The sequence below is a fragment of the Ovis aries genome, chromosome 6 (assembly GCF_016772045.2).
Source record: "Ovis aries strain OAR_USU_Benz2616 breed Rambouillet chromosome 6, ARS-UI_Ramb_v3.0, whole genome shotgun sequence".
Taxonomy (NCBI): Eukaryota; Metazoa; Chordata; class Mammalia; order Artiodactyla; family Bovidae; genus Ovis; species Ovis aries.
Genome location: NC_056059.1, coordinates 72,648,523 through 72,669,386, shown reverse-complemented (window position 1 = coordinate 72,669,386; position 20,864 = coordinate 72,648,523). Strand labels below are relative to the sequence as shown.

Here is a 20,864-nt window from a genome sequence, read left to right as displayed (position 1 = left end):
TCTATAATTTGTTTTCCTTAACAATATAAGTATAGATGTGTGTTAGTCGCTCAGTCCTGTCCCATTCATTGCCACCCCATGGACTGTAGCCCAACAGGCTCCTCTGTCCATGGAATTCTCCAGGCAAGAATACTGGAGTAGGTAACTATTCCCTTCTCCAGGAGATCCTCCTGACCCAGGGATGAACCCCAGGTCTCCTGCATTGCAGGCACATTCTTTATCACCTGAGCCACTAGGGAAGTCCCAACAATAGAGATAGATTATTCCCTTAATAATATAGATGAATAATCCCATATCCATAATAACAGAGTTGTATCCTAGGTCTAAAGCTCAAAGCTAGTTGTATCCTAGGTCTAAAGCTAGTCCACTATTTAATTGTAGTCTTATCAACAATTCATGGTAAGAAGACCATAGATTTGCCACAATAAATGTAACAAGTGAGATGATTTTAAAAATGTATTGTTTTCCTGCAATTCATTTCACTGACCTTACCAGATCACCTTTTCCCTCTCCTTAGTATCCCCAGGCTTTCCTGTCCCATCTTAGCCTTTAATTGACATACCTTGTATTTGGGTTAGCTAGTTCTTGAATTCTGGGAGATATCTTGGAATGGATAGCAGCATAAGATACTGGCCAGAGGGCATCGCGGGGAGGTAAATAATCTTTATGAAGAGGCTTGGCCTTAGCTAGAGCTACTATTCGAGGGCTAGGGTGGGCCAGCAAGGCAGCGTGGGAGATCTATAGTGGAAACAAAATGACACAAAAATTTCACATCTCTCTTTCCAGGTATAGCATTTATCCAGTCACCATTATCTCTCTCCTGATTACTCTCTAACTGGCCTCTCTGCTTCCCTTCTTGCCCCATACAATCCAGCCTTCATACAGCAGTTACTGAGGGCGAGAAGGTGCATTTTAACAAGTGTATTCCATGAGCCAGAGAGTGTTCTCAGGGATTTGCCTGTATCATTCCCATGCAATCACCATAATAACTTGACGAGGAATGTACTTTCCAAGGCCCAAGTCAAATCATGTCACTCTCAGGGTTTAAACCTTCCAGCAGCTTTCCATTTTGCTAAGAATTAGGCTCCTTACTGTGGTCAAGAAGGCCCTACATGATCTGCCTGCTATCCTCCATGACCTCACCTTCCTTCCATCTCTCCCTTGATCACTAAGACCCCAGCCACACAGGCCCCTCTGGCCCAGCTCTTTCCATCTCAAGACCTTTGCACCTGCCAGTTCTGCTTGAAACTCTCTTTCCCCATTCTTGTCATGCCTCCTCTTCATCATTCAAGTCTCTAGACTCAAACATCACATCCTCAAGAAGCTCTTCCCTGACCATCCAAGGTATACCAGCCATTCTAATTACCCTATTTTATCTTCTTCACAGAACTCACCAACACCTGCCTTAGCTCATTTATTTTATTATTGGGGTGTTTATTGTCTGCTTCTCCCCACCAGAATATAAGCTGCTTGAGAGATGTACCTGTTTGCCCAAAGCTAGACTAGATTCTGGTGCATAATTATTGCTGAATTAAGATATGCTGACTGACAGACTCATTGACTCATTTTGGTCTTTCTTTGGAAACCACATCTGCCAGGAGGCCTTTCTATTATGTTGCTTTGTTGGTAAAATAGGAAAGATGACATGTAGCTACTATTCTCTCCCTCTGAAGAGTAGGATTATCTGCAGTAGTGCATGTTCAGTTGCTCAGTCATGTCTGTCTCTTTGTGACCCCATGGACTACAGCCCACCAGGCTACTCTGTCCATAGAACTTTCCAGGCAAGAATACTGGAGTAGGTTGCCATTTCCTTCTCCAGGGGATCTTCCTGACCCAGGGATTGAACCCTCATCTCCTACATTGGCAAGTGGATTCTTTACTACTGAGCCACCTGGGAAGCCTCATCTACAGTGGAATCATTTTTTTAAAAGATTTTTTTAGACCCCCAGACAATTCTAGCAATTAAAGATGGCTATAATCGGGATTTCCCTGGTGGTCCAGTGGTTGAGACTTCACCTTCCAATGCAGGGGGTGCAGGTTCGATCCCTGATTGGGAAGCTAGGATCCCACATGCCTCATGGCCAAAAACCAAAGCATAAAACAGAAGAAATATTGTAACAGTTTCAATAAAAAAACTTAAAAAAAAAAAAAAAGATGGCTATAATCACATACCAAGAAAACCAAGAATCAAGTTTTGATTTGCCCAAAGGTCACAATTCATTTTAGCAAACTCAAGTCACTCTCCCAAGGTTTTATTGATTCCCTAGGGAATTTCCTAACAGAATTCCACATCTAATCCTCAGATTCCTATAATGATGAAATTGGTGTGACTTCCTTTGGCAACATGATCATTAGGTATTTATTGAAAACTCAGTTGGGATTAGAAGTCAAGTAGCCACTAAAATGAATGGAGGGAAGTGTCAGGGAGGAAGAGTGAGGGAAACCACCGAAGGTGCTGGGCTCTGGGCTAAACACTTGCCTTATTGACACCACAAGTCACAACAGTCCTGAAACTTGGAACTATTATCTTGACAATCCCCTTGCTCACAATGCCATCACAACTTTAGGACTTTGGCATGTGCTCTTCCCTTTACTAGAACATTCCCTTCTCTTCTCATTCACTTAGCTGACCCCTTCTCATTCAGCTCAAATAGTCTTTCCTTTGAGAGTCTTTCCCTGATTACTATACACAATAAGCATATTCTCTACCCTCAGCCATAGTCACTCCTTTCCCATTTTCATCATAGCACTTACCACTACTTGACATCATCTTATCTGTTTAATTTTTTTTTTTTTTTTTGGTTTCCCTCCATTGTGTTCACTGGGCATGGTATCTGGCACACAGTAGAGATTCAAATCCTTATTGAATGAATAAGGCTCAAGAAGGTTATCACAACATCATAGAACTAGCAGTAGTGAGGCAGGAACCTGAACCCAGCTCTTATTGACTCCCAAATCCATGATGTTCTTCACCCTCAACCTCTCTCCGTATCTTGCAGCTAGAACTTCCTTCCTGCTACAGACTACTCTTTCAAGGTTTTCTTATCCAATGACTTCGGTCTATGCCCTACAGAGGCAAAGTAACACCTTGGAATGAGCAGAAAGTGAGCTGAAGGATGCCAAGGTAGTGATGGCTTACAGGACGAATGGGCTTTTCACTTCTTTCTCTTTCAAAGCACAGACCCTCTATCTTAATCCGTGGATGGGCAAGGTCTACAATTCTAGGAGGTGCAATAGCAGTCAGGGTAGACGACAAAATCTTGGTTTCAATCTAGGGGAGAAAAAGAAAATAGTAATTATAAGCATCAAACACTACTATCTAGATCATAGTTAAAAAGTAGTATCTGATTGCTAGACCAGACTTCTCAGTAAATTCAACAGAAGAGATGAGAATATTGCAGTAACCCATGATTATAGCCAAAAGGATAAATTTCCATCCTTCTGAAACTAGGTTGTATAGATTCAAACTCAGCTGTTTTGGAACTTACTTTTAAACTAAAGATAGGGAAGAACTGAACCACAACAGTCCTAACAGTTACTATTAAAAGAGACTTAGTATGACATTCATAGAGGTAAAAGGCCTTCCTACAGTGTATCCATCAGAAGTCTCTGGTGGCAAGTAACCTCAGGCACTTGTAATAGTAACTTGACTTCTTTTGTGGGTGTGTGTTATTTTTAAACTCTTAGAAGATTTAGAATTAACTGTCAAATAGCTAAGAACATAAAACTCATAGAAATAACACTTTGTCTTCAGTATGCTGCTGCTAAGTCGCTTCAGTCATGTCTGACTCTGCGCGACCCCATAGACGGCAGCCCACCAGGCTCCACCGTCCCTGGGATTCTCCAGGCAAGAACACTGGAGTGGGTTGCCACTGCCTTCTCCAATGCATGAAAGTGAAAAATGAAAGTGAAGTCTCTCAGTCGTGTCCAACTCTTAGCGACCCCATGGACTGCAGCCTACCAGGCTCCTCCGTCCATGGGACTTTTAAGGCAAGAGTACTGGAGTGGGTTGCCATTGCCTTCTCCATGTCTTCAGTATAAGTATGTGCAAAAATTGATGAAATTTGAACAGGGACCGTAGAATAGATGTGGTACTATATCAATGTTAAATTTCCTGATCTTGGTAACAGTACTGTAGTTCTAAAAGATAATAGCCTATTGTTAGGAAACACAATAAAGCACTGAGTGAAAGGGGTATACGATGTCTGTAACTAACTTTCAAAAATGATTCAGGGAGGGAGTTCTCTGATGATCTAGTTAGGACCTGGCACCTTCAGTGCCGTGGCCCAGGTATGATCCCTGGTCAGGGAACTGAGATCCCAAAAGCTGTGCAGGGTGGCCGAGAAAGAGAAACATATGAAAAAAAAAAAAAAAAGAAAAACGTATGAACTGAAAAGTGATTCAGGGAAAAAATTAAATATACACACACACACCCTACACAGAGGAGAGAGAATGACAAAGCCAATGGACTTTAATTTTTGCAGATTGTCAGTAAATTTGAAATTACTAAAAAACAAAAAATAAGTGTATATTAAAATAAAAGTAGGCACACGTTTTAGGAGAATTTGGCCTGTAAGAATGATAACATTACAACTGCAGTTTGCAGTGTATCAGGGAGTAAACTGACTTGGAAGGATGACATTCAGCTGAAATCTTCACTTTATGTCATTCTGAAACAAGCTGGGACCTGGGGCCTTTTATTGCAGTGCCTGCACCTTGACAAGTGCCTCCTGGAGCAACAGAATACAAAGAAACTATAAGGGGACTAAAAAGAACTGCTTATGTGCACAGCCGGGGCAAATTATGAATAAGTAGAAGATACAAAAAGGTCAAAACTCAGCTACCACTTTGAGATAACAGGAGCAAAAGCATGATCCCTGCACACAGCACCACCAAGGGAGCTGGCAGACCACCTAAGCCACCCTTCAGTGGCTCAGTTGAGTCCAACTCTTTGCAGTCCCATGGTCTGTAGCCCACCAGGCTCCTCTGTCCATGGGATTCTTCAGGCAAGGATACTGGAGTGGGTTGCCGTTTCCTCCTCCAGGGGATCTTCCCAACCCAGGGATCAAACCTGCCTCTCCCACACTGGCAGGCAGATTCTTTACCACCAAGCCACCTAGCCATCTGTCCCTACCCTCCCCCTGTTTGAGGGAGCAGCTCACCCCCTTCTCAGGAAGCAAGCAAGGGCACCTCTTACTTGTTTTCCCTCCCCCCTGCTGCAGCATGAATCCCAATGAAGCCTTGCCTGAATTTTTCATCTGGCCTCTTATCAATCTGTTGATTAAAGAGTCCAAGAACCTGGGCCAGTATCAATTCTTACAACATTAAAAAACTTCAGAAAAAAAAAAAAAAACTTCAGGCTCACTATATTTATAAGTTTAATGTATTATATTTTTAAATAACTATTTAATACTTGAGGTTTTATTAATGTAGATGGTTGACATAAAGTAACCTAAAAAGAAATCAAATTTAATATATTTAGGCTTCCCAGGTGGTGAAGTGGTAAAGAATCTGCCTGCCAATGCAGGAGACACAAGAGATGCAAATTCAATCCCTGGGCCAGGAAGATCCCCTGGAGAAGGAAATGGCAACCCATTTCAGTATTCTTACCTGGAAAATTCCATGGACAGAGGAGCCTGGTGGGCTGCAGTCCATGGGGTTGCAAAGAGTCAGATACGACTGAGCAAGTAAGCATGTATAAATATAGTTTAAACTATTTAAATGAATTTAATTAAGTTTGTATATCAAATATTACTTAGGACTCTTAAAAGTTGCTGTCAAAAACTGCTAGAATTATAAATAGAATAATAAAACTACCAAACTAAACTTAAAAGTCTAATAAATAGATTTTCTAATTTGAAATTTAAAAAATTGGCTATTAATTACTCAAGAGCATACCTTTGCACGGTTTTTTCTTCATACAAAAATCATGCTCAAGGATACCAAAAGACTCACATCACTGGGTGTGGAAGTTTTTTCTTAAGTGCCTATAAATTCTTTGCCACTTCTCTCATGGAGAGGTGGGGTTTGCGGCCCTGCCCCCTTGAATTTGGCCAGACTTGTACCTTTATCAATCAACAGAGTATGCCTGCAGAGACATAATGTGACTTCCAAGGCCAAATCATAAGAAAAACATGGAGCTTCTACCTGATTCTTCTGGAAGGCTCACCCTTGGAACATTATAATTTAGGATATTCCTTCTCAGAATACAGCTGTCATGCTGAGAGAGGTCTAAGCCACATAGACCATACAAAGGTGACCCTGTAAATAGTCCCAGCTAAGTTTAACCTTCAAGTCATTCCAGCTGGGGACACTACAAATAGTTTTTGTAATGGACTGAATCAGAGATCAAATTGCGAGCTATCATTTCATGGAGAAAGCAAGGGAGTTCCAGAAAAACATCTGCTTTATTGACTACACTAAAGCCTTTGACTGTGTGCATCACATTAAACTGTGGAAAATTCTTCAAGAGATAGGAATACCAGACCACCTTAGCTGCCCCTGAGAAACCTGTATGTGGGTCAAGAACTGGACATGGAACAACTATCTGGTTCAAAATTGGGAAAGGAGTATGACAAGGCTGTATATTGTTACCCTGCTTATTTAACTTCTGTACAGGGTATATCATGTGAAATGCCTGGCTGGATGAATCCCAAGCTGGAATCAAGATTGCTAGGAGAAATATCAACACCCTTAGATATGCAGATGAGACCACTCTAATGGGAGAAAGTGAAGGAGAACTAAAGAGCTTCTTGATGAAGGTAAAAGAGGACAGTGAAAGAAATAGCTTAAAGGCTAACATTTCAAAAATGAAGATCATGGCATCTGGTCCTATCACTTCATGGCAAACAGATGGAGAAAAAGTGGAAACAATGTCACATTTCATTTTCTTGGGTTCCACAATAACTGCAGATGGTGACTGTAGCCATGAAATTAAAAGGCACTTGCTCCTTGGAAGAAAAGTTACAACAAACCTAGACAGCATATCAAAAAGCAGAGATGTTACTTTGCCAACAAAGGTCCATCTAGTCAAAGCTATGGTTTTTCCGGCTGTGAGAGCTGGACCATAAACAAGGCTGAGTGCTGAAGCATTGATGTTTTCAAATTGTGATGCTGGAGAAGACTCGAGAGTCCCTTGGACTTCAAGGAGATCAAACCAGTCAACCCTAAAGGAAATCAACTCTGAATATTCATTGAAAGGACTGATGCTAAGGTTCTAAATACTTTGGCCACCTCATGCAAAGAGCCGACTCATTGGAAAAGATCCTGATGCTGGGAAAGACTGAAGGCAAAAGGAGAAGGGGGCAGCAAAGGATGGGATGGTCAGATAGCATCACTGACTCAATGGACATGAATCTGAGCAAACTCCAGGAGATAGCGGAGGACAGAGGTGCCTGTTTTACTGCAGTCCATGGGGTTGCAAAGAGTTGGACATGACCTAGCAACTGAATAACCACAATGGACTGAATGTTTATATCCACTCCCTCAGCATCCCTCCAACCTCCAGCCAAAATCCTATGTTAAAATCCTAACCCCCAATGCAATGGCACTAGAGGTGAGGGCTTTGATAATTAGGTTTGATGAGGTCGTGAGGGTGGAACCTCCATAAAGAGATTAGTGTGCTTATGAGAAAAGGGAGAGAGATCAGAACTCTCTCTGCTTACATACAAAGCATAGGTCATGGGACACATATCGGGAGGATGGCTGTTACAACCCAGAAGAGGGTCCTCATTAAGAAAAGAATCTAAGGGCACCTTGACTTGGATTACTCAGCTTCCAGAATTGTAAGAAATGTCTGTTGTTTAAGCCACCCAGTCTACGGTATTGTGTTAACAGCAGGCCAAGCAAGGCAGGTATGGAGCTTTCAGTTGATTTCAGCTCCCTACCATGTGAGACACCCAAGCCATTAGAAATCTCCTAGTTGAGGCTCCAGACATCATGGAGCAGAAACAAGTCATACCTGCTTCCCTGTCAGAGCTGCTGACTCATAAAATCCTTGAGCAGAGTGGGCTTCCCTGGTGACTCAGGGGTAAAGAATCCGCCTGCCAACATAGGACACAACTCTGCAACTAGAAAAAGCATGAGCAGCAACAAAGACCCAGCACAGCCAAAAATAAACAAATTTAAAAAAATTTATTTTAAATCCTTGAGCATAACAAAATAACTGCTATTTTACATCACTATGTTTGGGTGTGGTTTGGTATAAAGCAACAGATAACCAGATCAGAACTTCGGGATGCGTCCTCTGTTCAGGCATACTGTGTTTTGTGGCACTTTGCAAATGCTGTCTTTTTTTTTTTTTTTAATTAAAAGTTTGTGGCAACTCTGCATCAAGCAAGTTTATAGGCACCATTCCCCCAACAGCATCTACTCACTTTGAATCTGCGTGTCATATTTGGGTAATTCTCATAACATTTCAAATTTTTTAATTACTGTTATATTATGCTGATCTGTGATCAGTGATCTTTGACTTTACTATTGCAAAAAGATTATGACTCACTGAAGGCTCAGATTATGGTCAAGAATTTTTAGCAGTAAAATATTTTTTAATGAAAGTATATACATTGGGTTTTTAGACATAATGCTATTGCATACTTAATAGACTACAGTAGTATAAACATAACTTTTATATGCTCTGGGAAAAAAAATATTCATGTGACTTGACTTATTGCAATATTTGCATTATTGGCGTGGTCTAGAACTGAACCCAAAATATCTCTGAAGTATACCTATATTCGGAGAAGGCAATGGCACCCCACTCCAGTACTCGCCTGGAAAATCCCATGGATGGAGGAGCCTGGTGGGCTGCAGTCCATGGAGTCACTAAGAGTCAGACACAACTGAGCGACTTCACTTTCACTTTTCACTTTCATGCATTGGAGAAGGAAATGGCAACCCACTCCAGTGTTTTTGCCTGGAGAATCCCAGGGATGGTGAATCCCTGGTGGGCTGCCATCTATGGGGTCGCACGGAGTCGGACATGACTGAAGTGACTTAGCAGCAGCAGCAGCATACCTATCTATATTAGTTCTAGACTACCTGGAATTTGTTCTCTGAGCAGATTAGATTTAAAGCTATTAATGATTCTATTGCCAGGGGTCAAAAAAAAAAAAAAAAAAAAAGACACTGGTAGTCCATGGCATCCATTGACAAAACAGAACGCAACATTTGGGTAACCAAATGAAATAAAGAAGTATATGGGGTTGGTTTATTGCCTCTAAGTGCACTGGAGAAATTGAGAAAAGAATTATCAGCTCAGGGCTTTAAATTCCCACTTGAAGGTGTAGTTAAGAGACTGGAAAAGTTTTTGTGACTTCATAAATCCTTATCTCCTATGGTCACAGGACTGAAAATACTGAAAACCAAACTCAAAATCTACTTCTGTGAATAGGTGTGCTGCTGCTGCTGCTAAGTCGCCTCAGTCGTGTCCGACTATGTGCAACCCCAGAGACGGCAGCCCACCAGGCTCCCCCGTCCCTGGGATTCTCCAGGCAAGAACACGGGAGTGGGTTGCCATTTCCTTTTCCAATGCATGAAAGTGAAAGTGAAAGTGAAGTCGCTCAGTACTGTCCAACTCCTAGCGACCTCATGGACTGCAGCCTACCAGGCTCCTCCGTCCATGGGATTTTCCAGGCGAGAGTACTGGAGTGGGGTGCTGTTGCCTTCTCCGGTGAATAGGTGTAGTTCAGTGCAAATTGAATTCCCAAACTTATATCGTTTCCTATATTAAAGTTAAGGAATTAAAGTTAAGGTTGAGAAGGAATTGGACCTTGAAAATTGGAATTGAAACATAAGGGCGCATTCCAGTGAAGCTGGGTACCCTTGAGTATCCTGAGCCTTCCTCCCTTGTCTGAAGAGGTGAGACTCTCCTGGACTGAAGAACCTGAAATGGCCACTGAAGCATTTTCCAGGGAACTTCTGATTTGCCCCTACTCTCTCTCATTTCTCCTAGGTCTATGACCAGACCCAAGTCCCAGCTGCTATGACAGTCTTCCACAGACTTCTCATCAGCTCCCATAATTTCTTAAGGTTAATTTAACATAATACTCATCATGAATCTGCTTCTCACATCAAATCCTGACTGATACATTAGGCACAGTGGAGACAGAAAAGTTCATTTGATGAGAGGGGAAAATAAACAGGAAGAAAAGAAAAATACCCACCTAGAAATAAGAGGGAAGACATTACAGTTACAGTCAGGTTACAAAGTCTATAGGACTGTCTCTTTCACATATAGACCCACTTACACTTTTTGGAGGAACATAGTTTGGATTTGTGGCTTTGGCTACTGAGAGTCGTAATATCCGAGGAGAAGGATCAGAGAACTGAAGAGAATCTCTTATTAAGTAATCACTGAAGGGTCTATAGGCAAATGGAACATGAAATAGAATCACTGGAAGAACCATAACTCCATTCTTCATTGCTATAATTAACCTCCAATCAATTATATATATATTGTTTCTATCTCAGGAGCATCTTTTCCCCAAATCATTCATGCTCTTTCTATTAGATTGGTGTTTCTCAAAGTTGTTTTACTATGACCCACAGTACTAAGTAAGTGAAGTCACTCAGTCGTGTCTGACTCTTTGTGACCCCGTGGACTGTAGCCTACCAGGCTTCTCCGTCCATGGGATTCTCCAGGCAAGAATACTGGAGTGGGTTACCATTTCCTTCTCCAGGGGATCTTCCCGACCCAGGGATCGAACCTGGGTCTCCCACATTGGAGGCAGATGCTTTAACCTCTGAGCCACCAGGGAAGATTTTATGACATAGTATATGTAAATTTGCATATCTGAAACTAAATGATTATGAAATGATGCTTTCCCTAGGCAATATATTCTGATTTTTAAAATTTCATTTGATTTCATTAAAAAAATAATTGGAATTGATTTCATGATCCACTGATGGGTTGAGACTTGCAGTTTAAAAAACACTTCACTGTCTACCAAAACATCATATTAAAACCCTGAGATAAAAATTCCAGTCACTATCAAGAACCTTCTGTGGTCCGCTCCTCTGCAGTGCAGTCTGAGAGTACTGGCCATAACTCCCAGCAACCTGGTCGATTATCACAGTGGCTTCCCTATGTATGCCTTTTCCAGAACAGATCTGTCAAGCAACAAACCTACAAACACAGTATGGAAAAAGTTTTTCTCAAATAAATACGATTATCCTCTAGGATTGGTCTGTTAGATTTAAAAGCTGAAATATTGTTAGCATATCATAGAATTTACCCTTTGAAATGTACAATTCAGTGCTTTCTGGAACATTCACAAAATTGTGCAATCATCACCACTACCTAAATCCAGGATGTTTTCAATGCTCTAAAGAGAAATCCCACAGCTACTAACAGTCCTTCCCCATTACTCCATTGATCATCCCTAGAACTAGTAATCTACTTTCTGTCTCTATGGATTTGCCTATTCTAGAAATTTCGAATAAATGAAATCATACAAATATGTTGCTTATTGTGTGTGGCTTACTCTACTCGGCATATTTTCAAAAATCATGTATCAATTGTTGTTTCTTTTAGGGCTGAATAATATCACATTATATGGACTTGTCATATTTTGTTTATTCATGCATCCACTGATGAACATTTGAGTTGCTTCCACTTTTTGGCTATTTTGGAATGCTGCTGTGAATAACCATGTACAAGTTTTTGTGTGACCATGTTTTCAATTCTCTTCGGTGCATGCCTAAGAGTAGCTGATCATATGATAATTCTATGTTTAACATTTTGAGGACCTGGAAAACTATTTTCCACCCAAGCTTCACCATTTCACATTCCCACCAGCAATGTATGAGGGTTTCAATTTCTCCAATACAAGTTATTTTATGTATATTTATTATTGACACTCTAGGGTGTGAAGTAGAATCTCATGGTTTTCATGTGCATTTCCAAGATGATTAATGATATTTAGCATTTCTCATATGCATTTTGGTTTATTGTATATTTTCTCTGGAGAAATGTCTATTCAAGTCCCTTGCCTATTTTTAAAATTGGGTTGTCTTTTTCGTACAATTTTAAGAATTATTTATATATATATTCTGAATACTAGTCCCTTATACAATCTGCAAATATTTTCTCCCAATGTATGAGTTGTCTTCTCATTCCCTTGAGAGTGCCCTTTGATGCAAAGAAAGTTTTTACTTTTGATGAAGTCCAATTTATTGTACTTTTTTTGTCACGTGTGTTTCTGGGGTCATATCTAAGAAGCCACTGCTTAGTTACAGAGATATATGCCTATGTTTTCTTCTAAGAGTTTTACAATTTTTGCTCTTATATTTAGGTCTGTGATTCATTTTGAATTAATTTTTATGCTTGGTGTGAAGTAGGGGTCATTTGCAAAAGAATGCATTTGGACCCCTACTTCACACCAAACATACAAGGAATGAAAAGCCCAGTTATCATGGGCCTCCCTGATAGCTCAGTTGGTAAAGAATCCTGCAATGAAGGAGACCCCAGTTCAATTCCTGGGTTGTGAAGATCCCCTGGAGAAGGGATAGGCTACCCACTCCGATATTCCTGGACTTCCCTTGTGGCTTAGCTAATAAAGAATCCACCTGCAATGTGGGAGACCTGGGTTCAATCCCTGGGTTGGGAAGATCCCCTGGAGAAGGGAAAGGCTACTCACTCCAGTATTATGGCCTAGAAAATTCCAGACTGTATAGTCCATGGTGTTGCAAAGAGTCAGACACGACTGAGCGACTTAAAAAAAAATCAGTTATCATAGCACCATTTGTTTAAACGACTATTGTTCTTCAATTAAATTTTCCTGGCATCCTTGTCAAAAATCAATTGATATAAACATAAAGGTTTATTTCTGGACTTTCAATTCTTTTCCATTGATCTGTATGTCTTTTGATCTTTTCATTGATCTATATCTTTATGCCAGTAACACAATGTTTTGAGTATTGCAGATTTTTAGCAAGTTTTCAAATCAGAAGCTGTAAGTCTTACAACTTTGCTCTTCTTTTTCAAGACTATTTATTTGCTACTCTAGGTTTCTTGCATTTGTATATGAATTTTACAATCACCTTGTCAATTTCTAGGACTTCCCTGGTGGCTCAGATGGTAAAGCATCTGCCTAGAATGTGGGAGACCCAGGTTCAATCCATTGGTTGGGAAGATCGTCTGGAGAAGGAAATGGCAACCCACTCCAGTACTCTTGCCTGGAAAATCCCATGAGGAGCATGGTAGGCTCCTACAGTCCATGGGGTCGAAAAAGATAGCTAGAATTTTAATAGGTATGAGAAGAGAGAGTTTTACTTCTTCCTTTCCAACCTGAATACCTTTTATTTCTTTTTCTTGCCTCATTGCTCTGACTTCAATCTGTAGTATGATGTTGAACGGCAGCTTTCCTGGTGGCTCAGTGGTAAAGAACCCACGTGCCAATGCAAGAGTCACAGGTTCAATCCCTAGATTGGGAAGATACCCTGGAGTAGGAAATGGCAACCCACTCCAGTATTCTTGCCTGGTAAATCCCAGGGCCAGATGAGTCCTAGCAGGCTACAGTCCATGGCGTTGCAAAAGAGTCAGACACAACTTAGTGACTGAGCGTGTGCACGTGATGTTGAATAAAAATGGTAAGAGCTGATGTTCTTGTCTTACTCCTGATCTCAGGGTAAAAGCATTCAGTCTTTCACCATTAATTATGATGTTAGCTGTGGGTTTTTGTAGATGCCCTTTATCAAATTGAAGAAATTCACTTTGATACCTAGTTTGTTGAGTATGATGTGTGTTAAATTTTAAGTTCTTTTTTTTGAGTCTATTCAGGTAATCATGCTCAGTTCAATTCAGTTCAGTTCAGTCACTCAGTCATGTCCAACTCTGCAATTCCATGGACTGCAGCATGCCAGGCTCCTTGTACATTACCGGAGCTTGCTCAAACTCATGTCCATCAAGTCGGTGATGCCATCCAATCATCTCATCTTCTGTCGTCCCCTTCTCCTCCTGCCTTTAATCTTTCCTAGCATCAGGATCTTTTCCAATGAGTCAGTTCCTCCCATCAGGTGGCCAAAGTATTGGAATTTCAGCTTCAATATCAGTCCTTCCAATGAATATTCAGGACTGATTTCCTTTAGGATTGACTGGTTTGATCTCCATGTAGTCCAAGGGACTCTCAAGGGTCTTCTCCAACACCACAGTTCAAAAACATCAGTTCTTCGGCATTCAGCTTTCTTTATAGTCTAGTTCTCACATCCATACATGACTACTGGAAAAACCATAGCTTTGACTAGATGGACCTTTGTTGGCAAAGTAAGGTCTCTGCTTTTTGATATGCTGTCTAGGTTGGTCATAGCTTTTCTTCCAAGGAGCAAGCGTCTTTAAATTTCAAGGCTGCAGTCACCATCTGTGGTGATTTTGGAGCCCAAGAAAAGAAAGTGTCAGTTTCCATTGTTTCTCCATCTATTTGCCATGAAGTGATGGGACTAGATGCCATGATCTTAGTTTTTTGAATGTTGAGTTTTAAGCCAGCTTTTTCACTCTCCTCTTTCACTTTCATCAGGAGGCTCTTTAGATCCTCTTCACTTTGTGCCATTAGGGTGGTATCATCTGTATATTTGAAATTATTGATATTTCTCCCAGCAATCTTGATTCCAGCTTGTGCTTCATCCAGCCCAGCGTTTCTCATGATGTATTCTGCATATAAGTTAAATAAGCAGGGTGACAATATGCAACCTTGATGTACTCCTTTCACAATTTGGAACCAGTCTGTTCCATGTCTGGTTCTTGGCCTGCATACAGATTTCTTAGGAGGCAGATAAGTGGTCTGGTATTCCCATCTCCGGAAGAAGGTTTTTTGTTCTATTTGGTGTACTACATTGATTTCAGAATGCTGAACTCAATATATTCTTGTATTCCTGGAATAAATCCAACTTTGTCATGGTGTATAATTGTTTTTATATGTTAGATTTGTTTTCTCAGTATTCTGGTATGGACTGCTGCATGTATATTTTGACTTGGTTTGGTAGTATTTTGGTATGAACTGTTACATATATACTCATAAGAGATATCGTCTGTCATTTTGTTCTCTTGTAATGACCTTTCCTGGTTTCGGTGTCAGGAATAATATGGATCTCATGACCTAGTTTTTGGAGGAAACTGAAGGATTGGTGTTAGTTCTTCTCTACACATATCACTAAGTTTATCACTGAAGGCATCTGTTCCTGAGCTGTTCATAGGAAGTTTTTAAAAATTATTAATTAAATCTCTTTATTTATTATGAGTCTTTTGAGATTTTCTATTATTCAATAAGTTTCAGTAGTTTGTCTTCCTAGGAATTTGTCCATTTCATTTATGTTATCTAATCTGTTGACCTTATAATTGCTCAGAGTAATCCCTTATAATCCTTTTTTATCTCTATAAGGTCAATAGTAGTAACTCTTCTTTTGCATATTATTCCTTAGAAAGGTCCTTTCTTTCTCTCATGGTGGTTTAGTTGCTAAGTTGTGTCTGACTCTTTGCAACCCCGTGGACCACAGCCCACCAGGCTCCTCTGTCCTTAGGATTTTTCAAGCAAGAATACTGGAGTGGGTTGCCATTTCCTTCTCCAGGGGATCTTCCCCACCCAGGGATTGAACTCAGGTCTCCTGCATTGCAGGTGGATTCTTTGCCAACTGAGCCACCAGGGAAGCTCCTATCTTTCATGATTTTAGTAACTTGAATCTTTTTGTCTTGTTAAGTCTAGCCAAAGTGTTTTTTTGTCATTGTTGATGATCTTTTCAAAGAGCCAATGTTCGACTTTGTTGATTTTTCTCCATTTCCCTAGTTCCTATTTGTTTCTACTCTGATCTTTATTATTTCCTTCTATCTGCTACTTTTGAATTAGCTTGATTTTCATTTGTAATTTCTTAAGATGGAAGGTTAAATTATGGTTTTCAATCTTTTATTTTTTAATGTAGGCATTTATAGCTAAAATTTCCCGCTAATCACTATTTTAGCTATAAGTAGTGGTATATTGAGTTTTCATTTTTATTAATATCAAAGTGATTCATTCTTTGACCCATTGTTTTTGTTTAGGAAGGTATTTAATTTCACATATTTAAAATTTCCCTTCTGCTATTGGTTCCTAATTTCATTTTACTGTGGTCAGAGAACTGATTTTATATGAATTCAACTCTTCTCAAATTATTGACATTTGTTTCACGACCTAATATATGATCTATCCTAAAGAATATTTCATCTACAATTGAGAAGAATGTGTGTTCTGCTGTTATTGGGTATACTGTCTTATAAATGTCAGTTAGGTATTGTAGGTTAATATGAAACATCAAAAATGTCTCAAAAATTGGTGACAAACAAGCAGTCTTTTAGTTTATACATTGAAATCTATACCAAATTTACATGTATATTTTAACTAAATTAATGGATTTTATTGAATAAATTGACAAATAAGCATATTTTGTGGACGAACTGGGCCACTTTTGCTGGATTTTATGATGGAAAAAGACTCAAGTTTTCCAGTTCAACCACTCCCTGAATGCAGGAATATTTTTTAAAATCCACATAGTAATGCTCAAAATTCTCCAAGCCAGGCTTCAGCAATATGTGAACCATGAACTTCCATATGTTCAAGCTGGTTTTAGAAAAAGCAGAGGAACCAGAGATCAAATTGCCAAGATCCACTGGATCATGTAAAAAGCAAGAGAGTTCCAGAAAAATATCTATTTCTGCTTTATTGACTATGCCAAAGCCTTTGACTGTGTGGATCACAATAAACTGGAAAATTCAAGAGATGGGAATACAGACCACCTGACCTGCCTCTTGAGAAACCTATATGCAGGTCAGGAAGCAACAGTTAGAACTGGACATGGAACCACAGACTGGTTCCAAATAGGAAAAGGAGTGCGTCAAGGCTGTATATTGTCACCCTGCTTATTTAACTTATATGCAGAGTACATGATGAGAAACGCTGGACTGGAAGAAACACCAGCTGGAATCAAGATTGCCGGAAGAAATATCAATAACCTCAGATATGCAGATGACACCACCCTCATGGCAGAAAGTGAAGAGGAACTCAAAAGCCTCTTGATGAGAGTAAAAGAGGAGAGTGAAAAAGTTGGCCGAAAGCTCAACATTCAGAAAACGAAGATCATGGCATCTGGTCCCATCACTTCATGGGAAATAGATGGGGAAACAGTGGAAACAGTGGCAGACTTTTATTTTTTGGGGATCCAAAATCACTGCAGATGGTGACTGCAGCCAAGAAATTAGAAGATGCTTATTCCTTGGAAGGAAAGTTATGACCAACCTAGATAGCATATTGAAAAGCAGAACATTACTTTGCCAACAAAGGTCCGTCTAGTCAAGGCTATGGTTTTTCCAGTGGTCATGTATGGATGTGAGAGTTGGACTGTGAAGAAAGCTGAGTGCTGAAGAATTGATGCTTTTGAACTGTGGTGTTGGAGAAGACTCTTGAGAGTCCCTTGGACTGCAAGGAGATCCAACCAGTCCATTCTAAAGGAGATCAGCCCTGGGTGTTCTTTGGAAGGAATGATGCTAAAGCTGAAGCTCCAGTACTTTGGCCACTTCATGCGAAGAGCTGACTCATTGGAAAAGACTCTGATGCTGGGAGGGTTTGGGGGCAGGAGGAAAAGGGGATGACAGAGGATGAGATGGCTGGATGGCATCACCGACTTGATGGACGTGAGTTTGAGTGAACTCTGGGAGTTGGTGATGGACAGGGAGGCCTGGCGTGCTGTGATTCATGGGGTCGCAAAGAGTCAGACATGACTGAGCGACTGAACTGAACTGAACTGAAAGTCATCATCTCTGTTTGTGCTTGAACATTTTCAGGGAATTAGGTGGAGATAGCAGTTGATTTCTCCAGATAAACACTTTCCGTACTGAATAGCTATCAGAAAGATTTCTGTACACTTAGGTGACTCTATAAATTCCTTGCTCTATAAATTCCTTGTTCTACTTCAAGTTCTAGAATCAACATTAAGTAACTTTAATTTGATATTCCCTTCCCCTTTCAGATGCTGACCTTTTAAACACAGCTATCACCTTTTAAACACAGTTATCACTGTTTCTTTGGTGTCTTCTCTAAGTTAAACATATTATTTCTCCTAACTATTATTCATATAACACTTTCCAGAAGACTCAACATCTTATTCATTCCCATCTGAATAGTCTCAAATTTATTATCAGTTTCTTAAGGTATAACATCCATGAGTGGACATACACACCTAATGTGCGCTGACTAAAGTAGTGCACAGTAGTAGTATCACACTCCTGTATGTGAACCTTGTACATATTCCACTAATACAACCTAACATTTTCCCCAATAACCTCACTGCAATCATAGTTCTCATGTGGAAGGTATCACCTAAGCTGTCTTTTAAAGTGAAAGTCGCTCAGTTGTGACTGACTTTTTGTGACCCCATGGACCGTAGCCTGCCAGGGTCCTCTGTCTATGGGATTCTCCAGGCCACAATACCAGAGTGGGTAGCTGTTCCCTTCTCCAGGGGATCTTCCCAACCCAGAGATCTTTTAAAGACAAGTAGAAATCCAGCATTTAAAGCAAAAGGAAGAGTATTTATAGTCACAGGGGCATAAGAGAACATGAATTGCAAAAACCTGTAATGTTTCATTTGAATATTTTTGAACTGGCTGACAATGGTGAGTATGGTGTGAATTTTAGCTTCACTACAGTTTGAGTCAAATATAATTATTGATGATGATCTTCTGATTACCTAAAATTCCTGCAAACTTTTGATTTTTCACTCTGATCCTTTGAAAACCAAGTGGACTTCTATTTTGTGAAATTGCATATACTCAAATAAGAACAACAATATTGTGACAGTCACCAAATCAGATGAGAATTTATAGAGATTCTCAAGGTACTCTACCTGTCTGTTAGGTACCCTCTCTTGAATCTGTTGGGCTGTGCCAGCTTCTGGATCCTTTTGGAAGGGTGGCAAAACAGTGCAGGAGAGGGGATCTCCCAGATTACAGACTCTCTACCGCAGCTATAATAATATTGAACCCTGCAAGTTGTAGAAGAGAAAGTGAGTGAAACAGGCATGAATTTGAATGATCAAATCCAAGCAGTCTAATAGTGTAATAGGAGCCCACAAAGAAGTAATAAATTCTATACATTTTCCAACTGATTCTATGAAGACAGCATTACCATAAACAAAGACACTACAAAAAAAAAGACATTAGAAGAAAACTACAGATTAATATCTTACGAATATAGATGCAAAGATTCTAAGGTTTTATTGGAACACAGGCACAATTGTTTACATATGTCTATAGGTACTTTCTCGGAGTTGCAGCAGACAATTTATGGCCAACTTTACATCTGGCCCCTTTCAGAAAAAGTTTGCTGACTTTTAACTAAATTGTATATTGAAGGAGGTAGAAAAGTGGCTACCTCAGTTATCATATAAACCAAACTTCACATAATGGTTATCTTCCCTTTTTTCTTTACTTTAACTTCCCTCATGCCTGTACCCATCCTCCCCACACCTTATCATCTTTCCTCAAAGCGCCAACTAGGAAAGTCCAGTCATTCAACAAACATCCAATGAAAACAAATTTGCAAAGGGCATCAAAAGTCTTAACAACATTATTACTTTTAGATGCCCTAATTAACTCATTATAACCAAGCCCATAGGTGCTATACAAAATTCATAGTTTCATGAATAAGTTAAGTGTTATATATTGTACTATATGTAGTATATAGTATATAACACAATAGTGTTATATATTGTACTTGCGTGTGTGCTGTCGCTTCCGTCATGCCCAGCTCTTTGCGACTTTATGAACTGTAGCCCATCAGGCTGCTCTGTCCAAGAGATTCTCCAGGCAAGAATACTGGAGTGGGTTGCCATGCCCTTCAGGAGATCTTCTCGACCCAGGGATCGAACCCTCATCTGTCTCCTGCACTGGCACCTGGGTTCTTTACCACTAGCACCACCTGGGAAGCCCATCTATGGTACATATCCTTGCATAACACCCTCATTTTATCAAAAAATCAAAATCATGATAAGCCAAGAAACTGTAAGATATAATATAAGTCTGCAGTAGCTAAATATTAGATGTTGCTCTGGAAAAGTTTTACTGTAGCATCAGATTGGAAATGGATATAGAATCCCTAATCTTTAGTAAATTTTGTGTTTCTGAAAATATACAACCTGGTAATACACAAATACTAACCTGTTAGGTACATATCTGTGGGAGACTTCCTTAGGCTGGGCAAGGCTCTCTAATCTTTGGGTCATTTGAGCCTTCATAGCACTCCGGGAAACAGGGCGAATAGGATCTTGATTTCCCCAAAACAGTTTTCTGTTAAAAAGCAGAAAAAAAAATGGTAAGAAAATTCACTGATAATTGACATCTTAGAAATGGTTCTTGGTGGCTTCTCTATTGATTTTACTTCACTTCAAGAACTATCTCTATTATAAAATTTTACAATTTCCAGGCATCAGGAGCTGATAAACTACTTATGGAAGTTAAAACAAGAACAAGGCTGTTTTATCTACTGTCTTAAAAGGTGATGACCAAAAACGAATCTATTAGAGACAGTTCTGTTTCTGCCATCATGTAATGGATGCTGTAATTACAGTAAGATCATCATAAAATGGGCACACCACTTATCCACACTGTGACCTCACCTTGGTGAAGCACTGTGCCAGGTGGTCAGATCTAATTAACTCCCATAGACCCCACCTCCAGATACCATCCCACTGGGGCTCGGGATTTCAACATGTAAAATTTGAGGGGACACAAGCATTCAGTCTGTATCATCTGATAAAGTACTGACATTCAAAAATACAAAGAACTCTTAAAAATTCAACCATAAAAAACAAACAATCCAATTAAAAAGTGGACAAAATATGTGAATACA

General features: G+C 39.9%; 1 protein-coding gene across 1 annotated transcript in view; it reads right to left on the bottom strand.

The window, feature by feature from the left end:
• The window catches only part of SPMAP2L (sperm microtubule associated protein 2 like), a 41,705-nt gene that overhangs the window by 1,069 nt on the left and 19,772 nt on the right, over window positions 1–20,864 (bottom strand). Inside the window, exons 6-10 of the mRNA XM_027970744.3 lie at window positions 20,174–20,302; window positions 18,862–18,999; window positions 10,248–10,362; window positions 3,140–3,271; window positions 563–738 (exon numbers count right to left, since the gene is read on the bottom strand). Of these exons, the coding sequence (XP_027826545.1) occupies window positions 563–738; window positions 3,140–3,271; window positions 10,248–10,362; window positions 18,862–18,999; window positions 20,174–20,302 (690 nt within the window). The remainder of the gene's footprint in view (window positions 1–562; window positions 739–3,139; window positions 3,272–10,247; window positions 10,363–18,861; window positions 19,000–20,173; window positions 20,303–20,864) is intronic.